At 37.4% G+C, this 16,777-nt stretch overlaps 1 protein-coding gene across 7 annotated transcripts in view; it reads right to left on the bottom strand.

Moving 5' to 3' along the window:
- The window catches only part of USP32 (ubiquitin specific peptidase 32), a 73,974-nt gene that overhangs the window by 33,514 nt on the left and 23,683 nt on the right, over positions 1-16,777 (bottom strand). For 5 of the 7 annotated variants that reach the window (XM_030472780.1, XM_030472781.1, XM_030472779.1 and 2 more), the window contains exons 3-5: positions 13,083-13,188; positions 12,382-12,500; positions 8,961-9,120 (exon numbers count right to left, since the gene is read on the bottom strand). In XM_030472780.1, the coding sequence (XP_030328640.1) occupies positions 8,961-9,120; positions 12,382-12,500; positions 13,083-13,188 (385 nt within the window). Of the gene's footprint in view, positions 1-8,517; positions 8,539-8,960; positions 9,121-12,381; positions 12,501-13,082; positions 13,189-16,324; positions 16,448-16,777 lie in introns of those variants that run through there. The other 2 variants (XM_030472782.1, XM_030472783.1) reach the window with 2 other exon arrangements.

Consider the following 16,777-nt stretch of genomic DNA (forward strand, 5'->3'; position numbering starts at 1 on the left):
CTAAGAGGACACAAAGTAGCATATGAAGAAAATCCCAGACTTTAAAATACATATATAAGAAATTAGTACTTGGCTGCTCTTGAAAAATTCCTGTTTGCAATTTTCAGCCTTCTGAGACAGTTACAATGCTAAATTTTAACATGACTTTTAAACACTGCACCTCATCATTAATTTTTTCTAAATGCAAACCACATCTGTTTCACTTTATTTTTATACTATAGATGCACTCAGGAATCCAGTCAACACTGGGGACTGAAATACAAACCTAAAAGATACTTTAAACGGATGAACTTACAAGCTAATTTAAAGAAGGGAGAAAAAAAAGCCAAACACCTAAACTAACAATGAGCAAAGAAGGTGCTAAGCAAAGGAGAACAAAAACAGCCAGAGGAAAAACTTGTGTTTTCTTTCAAAACCTTCTATACAAATTTTGGTCTCTTTATGTTTTATCCTTGGAAATAAAAAATATCTATAGATAAACGTTCAGTTTCTGCTCAACAATAGTTTTAACCTTTTTACATATGCAAGTGTGTCACAACACTGCTTTAGGTCAGTACAAATTAATTGGCTCTCAAATAGATATGTAATGACAAAGCTGTCTATATTAAGAACCACTACGTGTGATCCCATTCCCAGATGGTTCTGAGCCTTTAAATCCACGCCAGCTTTCTAATAGGTTTAACTTGAGCTATTTGGCCTGGTTTAGTCAACAGAAACAATAATAATCCTGTAAGGCTTAAGAACAGAAGAGAACCTAAAGAAGTTATATGCCAAATTGAAACTTTATTGATTTCTTTTCCTATTTCTGTCATAAGTAGTAGTAATTTTCTCAGAATAGTAACTTACGTAACCTATAATAAGCATGAACTAATAGCAACTACCCAGCAGGCACATCATATAATACATCAAAACTTACACAGTATCTTGCTCTCAGCAGCAGAAAGTTTGGGAAAATTTTAACAAAAGATTCATGTCTGAATGAATCTTTTCATGCTGTTGGAAGAGTGCACAGGATTTACATCTTCCTGTAAAATACTTCTGGACAGGCTAACTTCAAAAGTAAGATCAGTAAAAACATGTCCTCTTTTTCCTCTATACAGTCAGTACAATCACTAGACAGGCCATACACTAGCATGCAGAACATCCACACCAAAGCTGCAGTTCCAGGGTCACATTAAGCTAACACAATTTCAGGCTGAAAAGAAAAAGTTTACCTTCCCCCTTAGCCCCAGGCACAGGCGCAGCATCCACGCTTGCATCATTATCAGCTATTGTGCATCTATATAGTAAGTGAGATAAGAGAACTGATCCAAAAATAAAACTAAAGTGATTTTCACCTTCTCATCTCCTTCTTATATGGATCAATTCCTTTATCTGGCTTACCATCTCCTGGCTCTTGGTTGTGTTGTAATCATAAAGTCATTTGGGTGTGAAGGGACCTCAAAGATCACCTGGTTCCAACCCCCTGCAGTGAAGAGGGACATCTTCAATCAGATCAGGTTTCTCAAACTCCATCCAACCTGACCTTGAACATGTCCAGGGATGGGGCATCTACTGCCCCTTTGGGCAACCTGGTCCAGTGTTGCACCACCCTCATCATCTAGTCTGAATCTACCTTCTATTAGTTAAAACTATTACCCCTTGTGCTATCACTACAGGCCCTACTAAAACGTCTGTTCCCAATCCATAAAGGAGCAGTAATCTAAATATACAAAGGAATGTTATCCTACTAGAAATCAAGGAAGAGAAATGGAGTAGTTATTTCTTTGAAGATCAGCACATAGAAATATCATAGGTGCGTAGGACTGCCACAGATGTAAGCAGCTTCACAATCCTAAGCTGAGCAGTCAGGTGATGTGGAACTGCACTGCATCTGGTATGTTCCAAGAAATACAGGGATGTCTTGGTGTAACAACATATCTGCCCCACAATGGTCAACGTATCAACAGATGGGAGCAAATCTACCAAATAAAATGCACTTTCCCTCAATCTTGTTGCCTCTGTAAGTAGCAGGGTGCTAGAGTACTGATAAGAAAGAGCTCACAAGACACGACATTAGCACTAGAGTACCAGTATTCTGCAGGAAATCCAAGAAAAAGTATATTCATGGAGTTTCAAGAACAGAAATAAACAAAAAGTAAAATAATAAAATAAAGGCATAAGCCACTTTATGAGACAGAACCATAAGCACATGAAGAGAATCACTGTACTATTGTACTACCTAAACAACTGCACATAAAGGGCAAGTTTGTACTGGCATTTAGAGGAATTGCACATACACATCATTGCTCTCATTAGCAAACACAAAAGCATTATGCTAACTCTCTTGAGCATACGCATGTAAATCAGTTTCCTTTTAATCTACCTTTGTGACTGGGGAGAATAACAAATGTGCTAGCTTGCACTTCATTTCTGAAACAATGCAACACTAAGAGTATCCAGAAAAACAGAAGTTCACATTGTCTTTACTGAAGAGTAAATCTGCGGAAACCAGCTTTAATGGCAGGTGCATTATTTCCTTTTAGTAATTAAGAACTGCAAGCCAGGGTCTCTGGCCAAATAAAACATTCTCCAAATCTATAGAAGAAGCTATCTGTGCTCCAGTTTTTAGATTGTACTTTGCAGATGGTTTTTACAGTGCTAACTTTATTGGTTTATTATTTTAATCTCACACATGAAAGGTTATCAGAAAGCATCTTATCTGCATTTCTGGCCACCAGTGGTTGAAATGACATGGTCACTTAAAAGACAAAGAATAGCTGGTAAGTATCAGCATAAATGCTACATTGATATTAGAGTCAAGGCAGGTCCAGGCTATTGATTTTCTGCATAAGAGCTGAACATTTTATAAAGTAAAACTGAGAAAGTGGTAAATAACATTGTTTGTACTGATGAGACTTACACAAGGTTGAACAAAAGTAAAAATGTGACAAAAGAATATTTTTCATTCATAGTAACAACTAACTGAATTGCAGCTCATTGCAATAGTTTCACTTAACATAAAATACAGAAGGATTTATTGGATTACAGCACACATGAAAGTGTAACTCTGCAGCTGAAAAGCCAGCTCTTACAGAATTTGATTTCTCCAGAGTGATTTTTGGCATATAATCTTTTAAAGCAGTCTTGGGATATGAAGTGCACCATCTATTCCTCCATAAAAGTAAACTAAAAGAAATCTCTTGCAATTTATGATGTATACATATAATCATATTTGGCAGTGAATTTTAAATGAAGCCTGATAAAAGCAGACTGCACTTATTATCCAAACATACTGATGTGTATGAAAAAAATTGTGTGTTCTAAAGAGCTTTTATAGAAAGGATTTTACCTTTCCAAAGTACGATTTTTTTCTCCTGATTCCTGTTCAAATCCCATCAGAAGTGTGAACTGGGCTCTCATTCAGCAGTCCAAATCTTAAATAACCTCTGATTATTTTTAGAAATGTACCTCATACATATATTCAACGTAGTCCAAACCACCAGAACAGCCTGGCTTTCTAGGCAAGTAAGCATTCATTTTTGTCAATTAAATACATGATATGATTATTTCAGGTCACACAGAGGTATTATGCACCTGTGAAACTTAACCATATACTACACATTACTACCATATGCTATTTTACATATCACCCATCACTCGTGCATTAGAAATGTGAAAACCTTTCAGAGCTGTAAAATCATGACTAGTACTTAGCTCAATTCTCTAAAATGAGACAAGTATAATTCAAGGAATGATAATGTCAAGCACACCACAAGTTTCCTATTGTAAAGGAAGGACAAGTAAACATTCTCAATAAAAAGATGCATTGAGAAACTGTAAATCTACTAAGAATGAGTTAAACCCAGTTGCCACACTGAGATGGACAGTCAGGTCATATGACAGTGTTAAACACTGAAAAAAGCATCCCTCATTTCAATGCCATTCCTATGAAATGTATGCCCTTCTTAAACACTACATAGGTAGCAAGCCATGAATAATCTTCTGTCTGGAGAAAATTAAAAACCTGTTTTCATTTCAGGCACTATTTATGATAATTCTTTACACAACCAGAATTAACTACGGATTTCAGTATATTTGAAAACTTTAATTTTTACCCACCTATTGGCACAATCCTCTCTGGTTCACAGCAGTAGAAGCATACCATATTCCCAGCATTTTAACTGAAACTGGGTTTGCTTTACTGTTTACCATGATATCCTCCACACAAAACCCAGTCCCTGGTCGTGGAGAGCACTCTTCATCATGTAGTGGCAGAGCCAGAGTCCCCAAATGTCTGAACACCAAACTCTTTCTGACTGACCACGCTTGTTTGTTGCTTTGAGATTTACACATGGAAGGCTCCAGGACCTGGGCACAGAGAGCTGCTTTGCAAGACACAAAATAGCCTCGGAACTAAGAGGATAATTAAGTGGCAAGATGCAGATTAAGTGAGACTGAGGCTTTTTCTTATTGGCCTGGTCTGTTGTAATACTTTCAACTTTTTCCTTTTTAATTTGCAATATGGACACACATTAGAGAAGAGAATTTTATAACTTCAGCCAACATCCTTGTGTGTGTCAGACATGACTATCCAGGCATTGATCTAGCAGAATATGGATTATTAGTGCCTTAATACAGGAACACAGAGAGAACAGGTATTACACATGCTCTTAAAGGCACCTTTCATAAATCTGAAATCTTCAGAATTTTCTTCTAGTCGTCTTCCATATATCAGGAAGAGATGGTGTTTTGAGTGTGGGTACCACAACTGAGGTGGGCAAGCTACAGAAAACGTATTTTACATCCAGCCTTTTAATGTGAGCAAAGTTAAGTGATCACTTCACTTTCCTTTTCTTTTATAGACTCACATCTTCATGTTATCATAAAGCCCTACAGGTTTATAAACCCATCTCTGACAGAAGATGTTACTTCCACAATATTTAGGTTCAACTTTCTAGTGCTTCAAAACCTCACTCTTCCATTTCACCCATGCTGCCTGGTTACCCAGGGTTTCTCTCATTTATTATGCTAAATTAGCAATAACTGCATGTTCTAAAATACAATTATTATACTGATTACACACAGTCTTAACTGTATCTCAGTACGTAAGAGCTGTCAGAAAAAGCAGGAGCATTTTGATTAATACTTCTGATGACAGAAGAGAGTGTCTTCAATTCAAAGGAGAATTAGAGTGCTATTTAGTAAGAATTCAGTAACACAAGAACTGGGTAACAAAGAAGTACAAATTACAGTCTTTCAGCTTGAAACCAGTAACCCCTCTAATAAATGGAAGTATTATCCCCATGAAAAAGGACTGAAAATCTAAGTATATAAGCCCATCACGTGCCACTGAGACACACCAAAACGAAACAGTCATAAAAAAAGGCAACCACCACCTACGTTGCACCAGAAGAAATCTCTTCAGCCAAGTGAAGGCAAGCAACGAGGACTCACCTAGAGTATGACAGCTATGTGTCACCTGAGTCCGAGATGGAAAGGGGATGGAGCACCTGGTCTGAAATAGACTCAAACTGTGCCCATTTTACTTTGACAAAAAGGTCAAGAAGAAACACAACAGTCACTTGCATTTATAGTGAAGAGTAAAAAGGAAAAAGAGCAGAGACTGTCTGAAACCAAGGACAATACTGATGGAAAATGAAGATAAACTGCCCACACACACATGTAGAAGATGTACTGGAATAATTTTCCCCTACTGGATAAAAATCCCTAATGAAACATATAAGCCTCAGTATCTCATGAAAGAAATGATACAGTGACCCCCAGGGTCTGCACTGAGTGGGGCAGGAGATCTTTCCACATCTCATGTTCCTGTACGTCTCTCTGCCAAACCAAGCCACAGAAAGCTGTGCTTTGCAGGTAGGATGGAGTCTGTTCCATTCTGATACCTACAGGAATAAACCAGTCAGAGTAGGCAGAAAAATTACATCCTCCAGCAGCCGAGGATTGTTGTATTATTGAATTACTGCATTTGGGTTTAGAGCACTGGACATGTTTAATTTGTAATTATTTAGGATGTATAATGATCTGGGAGAATATTCCCCTACAGACACTTTTTGTATTAGTAGCAGTCCCTGAAAAGATTTATCTTTGATTTGCATGCTCCACCACAGTGCTATTTTATGGGGTTTAATAACAATAATAAGTGAGAAAATCCAAATTCCTGCTAGTTGGTCAGTACTCAGTGGTAGGAGACACTCATATCCCTGAAACTGATTTTTAGGAATAAAGGTCTAAGAGAAACTTAAGTTATTTTGGTAGTTTTCAAATTAAGTGATTCATATTTATGATGGAAGTGAAATGGAACAAAATTTGATTAAAATCAGCGTGTGCAACTTCCTGTAACTTTAAAATTTCGTTTCTAATTATGTGTTGAGGAATATAATTAAAGTCATCTGCATACCAAAATAAATGTTATTTACAAGCAAAACATTAGAATTCCTTTGTTTCCCTGGTAGCTTGGCTCATTAAACAAATTTAAATGGAGTCACTGATGCTTCGCAATAAAATGTTTGCTGTCTCTTTCTAAATCAATGTTAATAACTTTCAGTGTTTTTATCGCTGCGATTTTTCATGTCCCTGACATGTTAGTCAAGACGTTGAATGGGAAGCACGCTGCTGTGAGAGGAGGCAGGGCTTGGCAGGAGAGGCTGAAGCCGGAGCCAGGAGAGGGCGCGCTGCAATCCCAGCTGGAGCCCAGCAGCCAGGTGAGACATTCCCAACGGCACTGCAGAGTTTCACAAATTACTTCTCTTTTTACAGGAGAAGAAACTGTAAAAGCTTTCGCGCTCTCATTGCATTCTGATAAGTGTTTGCCTAGATCCACTACGCATTACTGCGGATACTTTGTTTCCCAAAAGGCAACTGTTATCCTAGGAAAAGTTTTACAAACAACCTTCACTTAGAGAAAAGGAACTGTCATAACAGCTCTTCCTGTTTTACACATTAAGATGTGTACACATGTTAACAAAACTTCTGTACTAAACTTTTTACTTTAGATTGACTCAATTAGACCACAATTCCTCCCAAGTGCTCAAGCATTGATACTTTCCTTACTTTCGCATCTGTTGTGTGGATTCCTATACTGCCTGAAATCACAAGGGAAATCATCCAATACATTTTAAAGAAAGTATTTGTCCCGACCTGGGGGAGGCTGGTCAGTTCACCTGCAGGTTAGTTCAACAGTTCACCTTCCTATTATCTTAAATTTCTGTCAGTTTTCCATATCTATCATCTGAAAGATCCCAGGCTGCAGACATCCTAACACAGACAACCACTTTCTGTTGCAATTATTGCAACACTTAACTGGGAAATCAAAAATACAGTAACATTTAATTTCATCTAGAAGTCCAAACCTAACTGTCATATGATCTTTCCAAGTCTGGTTAAGTATACTGAGCCTACGGACAGTATGCAGTTTGAAACATGTTTTACCCATTCAAAAATACATGGAAAATACATAGTTTTCTGGAATACAATGAAATGCTTGTTCCCAGATCTGACATGCACTTGAAGATTCAATAATCACTTCAAACTGTCTCAAATATTTTATTTCAGCTTTTTAATCCTAACAACTGAAAACTTATTTTTTCACTCAGTTCTACCATCATTATACTCAGCCAACAGCTTATAAAAGCTGTCAGTAAAGGAACAGAGAACACCACCAGCTACTAGAAAACACTGGATTTCTCAGGAGTCTGACACAATATATAGCAACAGAAGTTAAGTAAAAATTTCAGAAAAAGTTTTAATTTCAAAGCATGGAAAAATCAAAGTAAGCTCTGAGGTAACATCCAGAGGCCTGGAGTAAAGCTTTCTTTGAACACTTAGGGCAACGGACACTTGACAAGGATGGAGCATGGCACATCTCCATTTGATACAGCTTGAGAGATTTTTTCCCAGGGCTGAAGTCTAGAAAATTCAAAGAGTTGGTTTGTTTAGGGATTTCTTACCATACTTCTTTCTCTACCTTGTCTATTAGACCTCAGAGTCTTCTGTAACCTCGATGTCCACTGCAGTCTCATGCAACGCAAATAAATTACCTGTCTATAAACTCCTAATTTTATCATGCATTTTCATTTCAGATGGTCAGAACAGAATTTTAATGCTCACGTTTAAAACCAAGAGAAAAGCCTGTATGTTGCTTTATTCAAGTAACTCATCCATTAAAGAGATTAAATGCCACGTTGACACCAACAAAGAAAATCTATGAGAGTACAACCAGATTGCTCAAATCCCTGACATCTAAGTAGCGAACACCCTTCTCCTAAGGATACCAAAGTCCCTTAGATGCTTTACTGTAATGTATGCTTACATTACACTTGCACATCAAGTACAATTTACCAGCCTTCTGGTTTTACATTTAATTTAAAAAACAGCTGCTCCTTCTTTTATATCAATGTAGACATAAGGAAGCACTTGTTCTTTGGAGATTATTCCTAAATGCAAATGCTGAGGACGTTTCTCTTTAGAGAATTTAGTTCCCTGGCTGTATCACATGACAGGAATATTACTTATTTTACTGCAGAACGCAAATTAAGAGGTAAAACTTATTTTTGAAACGAGCATTATTTTCAGAACTGTCTCCATAGTTTTATGATTCAGTACATCTGAAAGACCAAATGTAAACCCAGTATTAATGTCAAGTCATTTTAAATAAACGTTTTTGTCAAAAGAGAAGATATTTCTGCCCCCCTTTTTTTCTCTCCTGTAAGAAGTATTGTAATCTCAGTATTATTATCTCTTAAAAACAATGATCCACAGTGTCCTTGTCCATAATGTTTTACAGGTTAGAGCACAAAAAGCAGAGAACAAATTAAAACGGAGAAGAAATTTCTCTCACTGAACATGTATCTCATCAGAGTACTGAGATTTCCTGAACAGCTACACAAGGCAACGGTTTCTGTCTCTGGAATAGCTTTGAAAACCACACATAATACCACCAAGCTTCGTTTACTTACAGTGCGTGACTCCAGCCAGGGTTTGATAGAAGGTAGGGGTGTCGCTGTCATCCGTGAGTGTCACATACACACCTCCAGACAGCAGCCAGCGGGAAAACGTGAAAGCATCTTTATTGTGCAATAGCCAAACCCTGAACTTCTCGTAGTTTACCTTTTCACCCTGTAAGAAAAATAAGAAAATAGGAGCTGTTTTTCTCTGCTTTCTCAGTGCCAGTAAACAGGAACTGGGACGATCTATAAAAATAAGTACTAAAATCATTTTTTTCTTTGGAGCCATGCCTGTTTTTCCATTTCATTCTGAAATCCAGCACTGAGAGGGAAATTAGACTCCTCAGCACTCTGCATTTCAACCACCTACTCAGTGTGGCCTTTGGAAAGTCATTTACTCTAAACCTCAGGTTAAAGGGATTAGAAGAAAAACAGTTACTTACAACTCAAAGTAACAGAGGTTATTTTTATGAATTTAAATTTATTATGAAAGATAAAAGCTCTTCTGTGCCAAGTAACAGGTGCTATAAAATCAAAAACATTCTGTTCTATCTGCACGAGTATACAAACACTTAGCACAGAAAAATCTGAGTTTTGAGTAACAAACAGCATGATTAACCACTGCAGTTGCATGTCAATTTTTTGCCTCTATTGACCAAAACCCACTTTGAAGCATACATGTAAACATGACATTCACAGTATCTCCTAACTGAATCTCTCCTGCTGAATGTCTCATGGAACTGTCTGTTCAGGAATATATAAAAACTAAAGACTCACAGAGTTTAAATGCTGGAGAGGCTGTTTAAACCATTCAGTTGAGTGGTTTCCAAGCTGTGGCCATGAAACCATAGGGATCAACACACTAATTTCTACAAGACCCACAAAACTAACTAAAATAAAAGCAAACCTATCATCAGTAGATAAACTCATTATATGGAGATCCTAATCTCCATGGGAAATAAACTGAGGTCTGCAAAGTGAAACAAGTTTCAAGCCATTGATTATTTAAACTTCCCTAATATCACAGACCATTAAACTTCACTGAATTACACCTCTACAGAATTCAATAATTTGCATTTGGCCACAGACTATCTGCAACTGCCAACTATAGAAAATGGAAAATACACTACTTCCTTTGCCAGGTTGCTCAAATGGTTAATCATCATCACCGCTAAAGCATTTGCTTCATCTCTCAATTGTAGTGGATTATTTCAGGTTCCAGGTACTCATTCTTTTTATTTCTCTTTTTCCTAGACTAAAGAGTGTTACATTTTTTACCAACAAATACATGCAGAAATACCCCAACACTCAGATCTACTATCATAGGCTTCCACATGGTTCTAATTCAAGGAAGTCAAGATGCTACATTGCTATTCCATCACCAGTTTAATCTGTATGTACCCACACTAGTGACTGACAGCATGGTCCTAACCGTCCTCTTACCAACACAATTTCTGATCCTTCATCCCCTCTCTTATGTGACTGCAATCACATTAGTGCAGTCAGGTGGCAGAACAGATCTAGCTGAGAAATAACCTACAGGATCAGGAGCTACAGGAAAAGGGCTTACTTCTCAGCCAGATCATTTTTCCAATCCAGTTCATCAAGGCATCACATAAATACTTGAGCCAGCACAAAGGCAGGAGAATTAATATCAGACAGGAAAAGGGTAACTCGACATTGTGGACTTTGCAGGATTTAACCCATTATGGAACCACCTGCTAAGCAAAAAAAAAAAAACCCTCTGCTGGGAAGTTAGCAGAGAAGAAAAAAGCACATTTTTGTTTGAAATTTCTCTAACAGTTTGGATCCGAGAGAAAATAATTTTCTTACTACCTGTTCCACTCTACTTTCCCTCTACTTTTTGCATTGCCTTCTGTAAACACAGCAAGAGCTGTGTCACATTTCAGACTCTGTACTGTCCAGCTGATTAGAGGAAGGACAAGGAAGGAGAGGGACAGGAAAATTTTGGACAGGGGGCAGAAAGCGTTTGAAGCAAGTAATGTTTACAGCTGAGCCATGATGGAACTAGAGCAATACAGGTATCACTGAATCCGTTTCCTGTATTTCAGAAACAAGAGTGAGGAAAAACTCAGATATATTTTAAAGCCAGTATTTCTAGATGAGTACATGCAATAATTCTGAAGAACAGAAGTACCTACAAACCTCATCCTTGAAAGCATAAACTCATCCACCATACGGCAGGAAGGAAGGCCCACAGCAGGAACATTAAACTTTCCCACTCTCCAGCAATGACCTAGTATGATTAACAGGCCAGTAAATCCTGCTGAGTGGGTTATTACACTGTTTTCATTTTAAAAGAGAAATCAAGATACAGCATTTCCTTGAACAGGAGAACGGTATGAAGCCAGACTGATGTCTCTCTTCCTACAAGTCTTCATAAAGTATTTTGGGATTTCTTGGACAGCATGCAATTAACTGTTAGGGTACACTTCATCACGCCATATTGATAGGAAATTATAAATAGGAAATACTGAAGTGGGTCAGCTCCAGAAACTGGACTGCAGTGTACATATGATTTACGATTCCAGCCAAGAATGAAAAATGTAATCACTGCCTACAAAGACAACATGATACCACTGACAGATTAAATGAGTCTGCCTCAGCCAATGCCCATAACCAAGGTTATCTTCAGCACACTACAATAAAATTTAGGTAATAAAGCAATCTGATATCCACAAATAAAGCTTCTAGTCAACCAATTTTTCAATGGAATGTATAATGACAACTAGGTTTTGCTGCTCTATAGTCCTCCGATAAGAAATGCAGCAACCAAAGCACAAACTCCTGACAACTCAGCAGAATCATTAGTGCCAAAGAAGTATCTGTGAATATTTAAAAGTAACAATAGCCTGTTTTAGAGGAGGACTTCAGCAAGCCTCATAAAGATTGCATCTCTCAAGCAACCCAAAGCATAAATAAATGTTGTAGCTCCTGGCAGGCACAACGAGACAAAACTAATACTATAAAACTATTCTTTTTAAGCAATCACTGCTGACGGGCACTTTTAAATCCAGGATGAGGATTTTCTTTTCCCTCTCAGATCTGTGTTCTAGATTTCTTCCCCACTTGCAATAAAATGTCCACACCAATGAATAAATTTCCACTAGTGATATCAGTATTCAAATTTACTTGATAACATGATTACCCTTGGGAAATGACATCTTTCAAATTAGCACAGTAAGTAAAGCAGCATGGAGAATGCCTACATTTACATACTAAGCTGCTATTCACATCAATACAAATCACATGTAATATCACAGCATAAAAAACTATGAGCTTTTATCCAATTTAGATGAGGTCAATTTTTTTCCATACATGCATGAACATGTCTATGTTAGAGGAAAACAAACTACCCAATCTAATTTTCACATTTGTGTAAATGCAATAGGCTAAAACCTGTATGAAATACCTCAGAGAAACATTTCTTGAGCGACTCTGGGACTTTCCCATCAACCACATGCAGCATCTTCTCCATCTCTTCACGGACAACATAACTCCCAGATTCATTAGAAAACAGGCTGAAAATGTCTGAGGAATTAGAGATATGTTTAAGCAACAGTTTTCAAATACCAAATTTACAGCTGGCTGAGAATGCCAAAGGCTCTCCAGCAACTAAAGGACTAAAAACTTAAGTTGATTCAATTTCAGTGTAGCTCAACAAGGTTTAGGTCAAGAAGTATCTCCTTTTTCTTTTATCACTGTCTGCTAATCAAAAGGAAAATAAATACTGTCACGTCAGATTAACAAGGAAGACAAAACAACAGAAGTCAGTGGGCAGATGCCTTCCTTTGTTTTGAAAAACATCAATGCTGTTCTCCTTCCTCTGCCCACATACAGTTATCAACAGTCTTTCTGTAAGATGCTAACATGTATATTCATGATGACTTACCAAATATTTCATTTTGGTGAGTATATAAAACAATAATGCAGCAAATTTCAAAAGATACAGCTAAAAATGTCTAAAAATACTACATTTATTGGCAAATATATGCCCTGGTTACATATAAAAATAGGGACTCAGTATATCACAACTTATGTTTGCTTTACATAGTGTATTTTACACTCACTATCCACTGTTCTGTTGTTATTGTTGTAAGACACATTACTTACATTTTGCTTTCTCTTCCTCCCTGCCTCTTGTAAGTAGAACTAATCCAACTATCAAGTTATTGAAGTGCAGCCCTTTGGATATTCCTCCAAATGAACAGTAGATAACCTAGAAGAATAGTTAGAGAAGTTAATCAAGAAGTTAACATGGAGAACAGAGATGTCAGAACTAAAAGCAACAACTTATACTGAGGCTCCACCATATGTGGGTTTTAGGCTAGTCACCTCACATTCCGCTAAACACACTTCCAATATTAATTCTGTTACACTTCTGTAGGTCTTCCAGTAGCTATAAAATAGCCTTTCCAGGGTCTTTCTTTTAGGGAAATGCAGGTCCTTTTCATAAACAGCAATATCAAATAAAAAAAAAAGCTAGAATCCTCCAGTGAAGAGAGCTTCTTGATTGCTCATTGGTGCTACTTCCCCAGACATCTTTACCAAGGTAGTAAAGATGAAATCTCCTCCAGACTAGGCTTTGATAGTCTCAACACCATCAAGAAGTTGTTGGAGCATCAAGTGTTTCATTGCCCCAAACACAGGAGATGCACTTCCAGTAAGTTATCAAAAACTACAGCTTTGAAAAGATGTGGCACAGACAAAGAAAACCCTCACAACTTTCCATCAACTATACCTTAACTATCTCAACATGCAACTGCTGGTAGAATGACCATTCCAGTTTAGTACCTCCCTGTAACAATAGGATTTAAATCTTTCTTCCAGTCAAGACTTTGAATCAGAAGTTACTCAAAGATCTACAGTGTGGATGCAGTCAGTGGAAGGGCTGAAGCATTCACCTTTAACATGGAAAGTCTGGACACTGCAGCTTACATTACTCAACAGCACCTTAACAGTGATTCAACACTGATATATGAAGCAAACAGCAAGTGCTTTTAGTAAACAAGAATTACCAACTCGCTTACTGCAATATATTACTTCACCTTGCCTCTAATACTACAGAGCACAAGTGAAAAGATGTATGCTGTACTGCACTTAAAACATGGACTCCTGTAATCCCAAATCTATTCCTACAAGTACCAGCACTTTATCCGTATGACACGAGTGAAATCTGCATTAGGTGTTAGAATTTAAATCAGTCAGAACTTATCAATTATTCTTACATAGAAGAATTATTTCAGTGTCTATGTCTTATAATTTGATCTTCTTACAAGTATCACACTGAGCATCTAACCATAAAAAGAAAGTATTAGGTCTAGCTGATGAGAAACTATTACTGTGAAAGACCAGAACAAAGCGATTTGTCACTGATCGTGGTCTGGATAGCAGACTTGTTTGCTGAACTTGTTTTTTAAATATAACTTCTTCAGTGGGAAAGATAAAGAGATCAACTTCTATTCGGAAAAGTATTGTGCACATTTAAAATAGTATTTTCTTTGCTGGCATCTGAATTACATTCTAAACAAACAGTATTAAAACCAGGATGTGTAGACACGGTTATGGATTGCTTTTTCATTTTTCTCCAGTAAAGCCTTGAGTATGTTCTTTATAGGAGAATTTAGCCAAACAGCAATAGCAGACTTCAGAGGTCAGCAGAGCTTCAGAATTATTGTGGACAGATCCAGTACTTTGTGTGTTACCATTCATTAGTAGAGTGAATCATTAGTAAACCTAGGATGAAACCCACAGATCTTAACTGCAACACCTGTGTCCCCCCTGCCTTTTGTTGGTTTTTAAACACCTGAACTCCAACCACACACAATTCTAAACAGCTAAAGCAACATTTTTAACTTTTCTGTACCACCCAAGCTCTGTTTGGGTTTTTTCCCCCCTTTGAAACTACAAATGTTTGCATAATGAATTTCACCTTTTTTGCAAGCCTTCCAAAGAAGCCATGACACCTTAGGGCCCATAGACAAAAATCCACCAGTCTACAGAATTAAAACCCTCCTTTCCCTCCAGTAACAGCAACCACAGTGCTGCAGCCAGAATCCTCAAGCAGAAGGCAAAGGTGGAGGAAGAGCACTGAATACCAGCGGAGTGCATGAGTCACTGCTCTCACTATCTCAGGTGTGGTTTCCAGCTCAAGTAACAATTAAGCCAGGACTGGGAGTGACCAAACAGAACAGCCATGGGCCTGTCAAGGGCACTGGATAGGTCAGGCTAAGCCACACAGTGCTGAAGTGGCAAAAAGGAGAAGGGGAAATACCTAACACCAGACTTGCTACATTAGATTTACTACTGCAACTGCCCTTTATGCTCTGTGTATAACACGGTGTGGAAAACGTACCGCTGCTGCCTTTCCAGCAGTAGGAAGCAGACCAGCAGATTTCATTTGCTGAACGTGTTCTAGACAACCTCCAAAGAGATACTGGGCAACAAGGTAGTAAAAAATGCCAGAATTTTGTTCACTTCTCTATTACAGTTATCACCAGACATAACGCTGAAGCAGACAAATTCCCTGAAGACACTCCATATAGTTCTGTGTATTACCTTCAGCAAATCCTCTCCTTTTTCACCCATCAAGCCATCCCTTTTCATTGCTATCCTCTTATTAAAAGATGTCTGAAGGCAAATAAATGCAAATGAGGCCAATAATACCAAAGGATCCAATTCTACAGAAAACATTATGTAGAACCTGCAGCTTCATTCCACTATAAGACATAGCGCTACTCAAATACATTAACTTCCCATAGGGTGCTCAGATCATCCTCTGCTATTACTCAAGTGTAATCCATTTACAAATGCTCGCAGGGCTAAATTACTAAAACTAAATTTGTGCTCTACTTGGGCACAATGATTGTATATGCTTCATGGACAATGTCATGGCAGAAATTTCAATTCCACACTTTCTACGTCTAATCATTCTGATTTCACACGATGCCTTCAAGGCTACACTGCGTAAGCAATTTACCTTCATATGTACATTGGAATCATTACTTTTTAAAAAATATGCAGTTAGCTCTGCTGAATACTATAGTTTAAGTCCTAATATAACTATTTTTTGATTTAAAAAATCCACAAAGAGCACAAAAAAGAATTCTTCCATTTCAGATCAACGGCACTTCCAAAACAACAAAAAAAAAATACATATATGAACAACCAGATGCAAAATCACTGGTTTTCTTTCACAAATTTTAGTAAAACATGATCTTTTCTTTATACTTCATTCTCCATCACTCAAATTTAACTTTCCTTTTAGACTTTCTAAGACCGGTTATGTTATAAATTATCTCAAATAAAGCTATCTCCTATCTTCATCCAACTGAAAGCATATTTCTAATTCATACCCATTTCTGAGTCTCTTCCACTGATTTCTTTTGAGCTTTGTATATCTCAGTTGACTTCAGTTGAATGCCAAATATTACATTTCATAGAATCATAGAATAGTTATGGATGGAAAGGGCCTTAAGACCATCTAGTTCCAACACTATGGGGCAACACTATGGGGCAACACTATGAAAGAAAATAGTTTTTTAAACATGCACATGTGCAGGAAGGTAACTACTTTTCTATAGATATATACACACACAGTATTTATATCCATGCAGCATTTATATATTATTTCAACATAACACATTGACTGTTCATGATATAAACACGGAAAAGGAATTCTACAGATAATGTTCAATGTATTTAACATACATAATTACACCCATGGCAGTGGCATTACTTTCAGTTTAGCTGCTTAATCATCCTTTGGGATGAGTTTACAAACACTGAATAGTTACCTAACAATATAA

Source organism: Strigops habroptila (genome assembly GCF_004027225.2).
Source record: "Strigops habroptila isolate Jane chromosome 13 unlocalized genomic scaffold, bStrHab1.2.pri S16, whole genome shotgun sequence".
NCBI classification, from domain to species: domain Eukaryota; kingdom Metazoa; phylum Chordata; class Aves; order Psittaciformes; family Psittacidae; genus Strigops; species Strigops habroptila.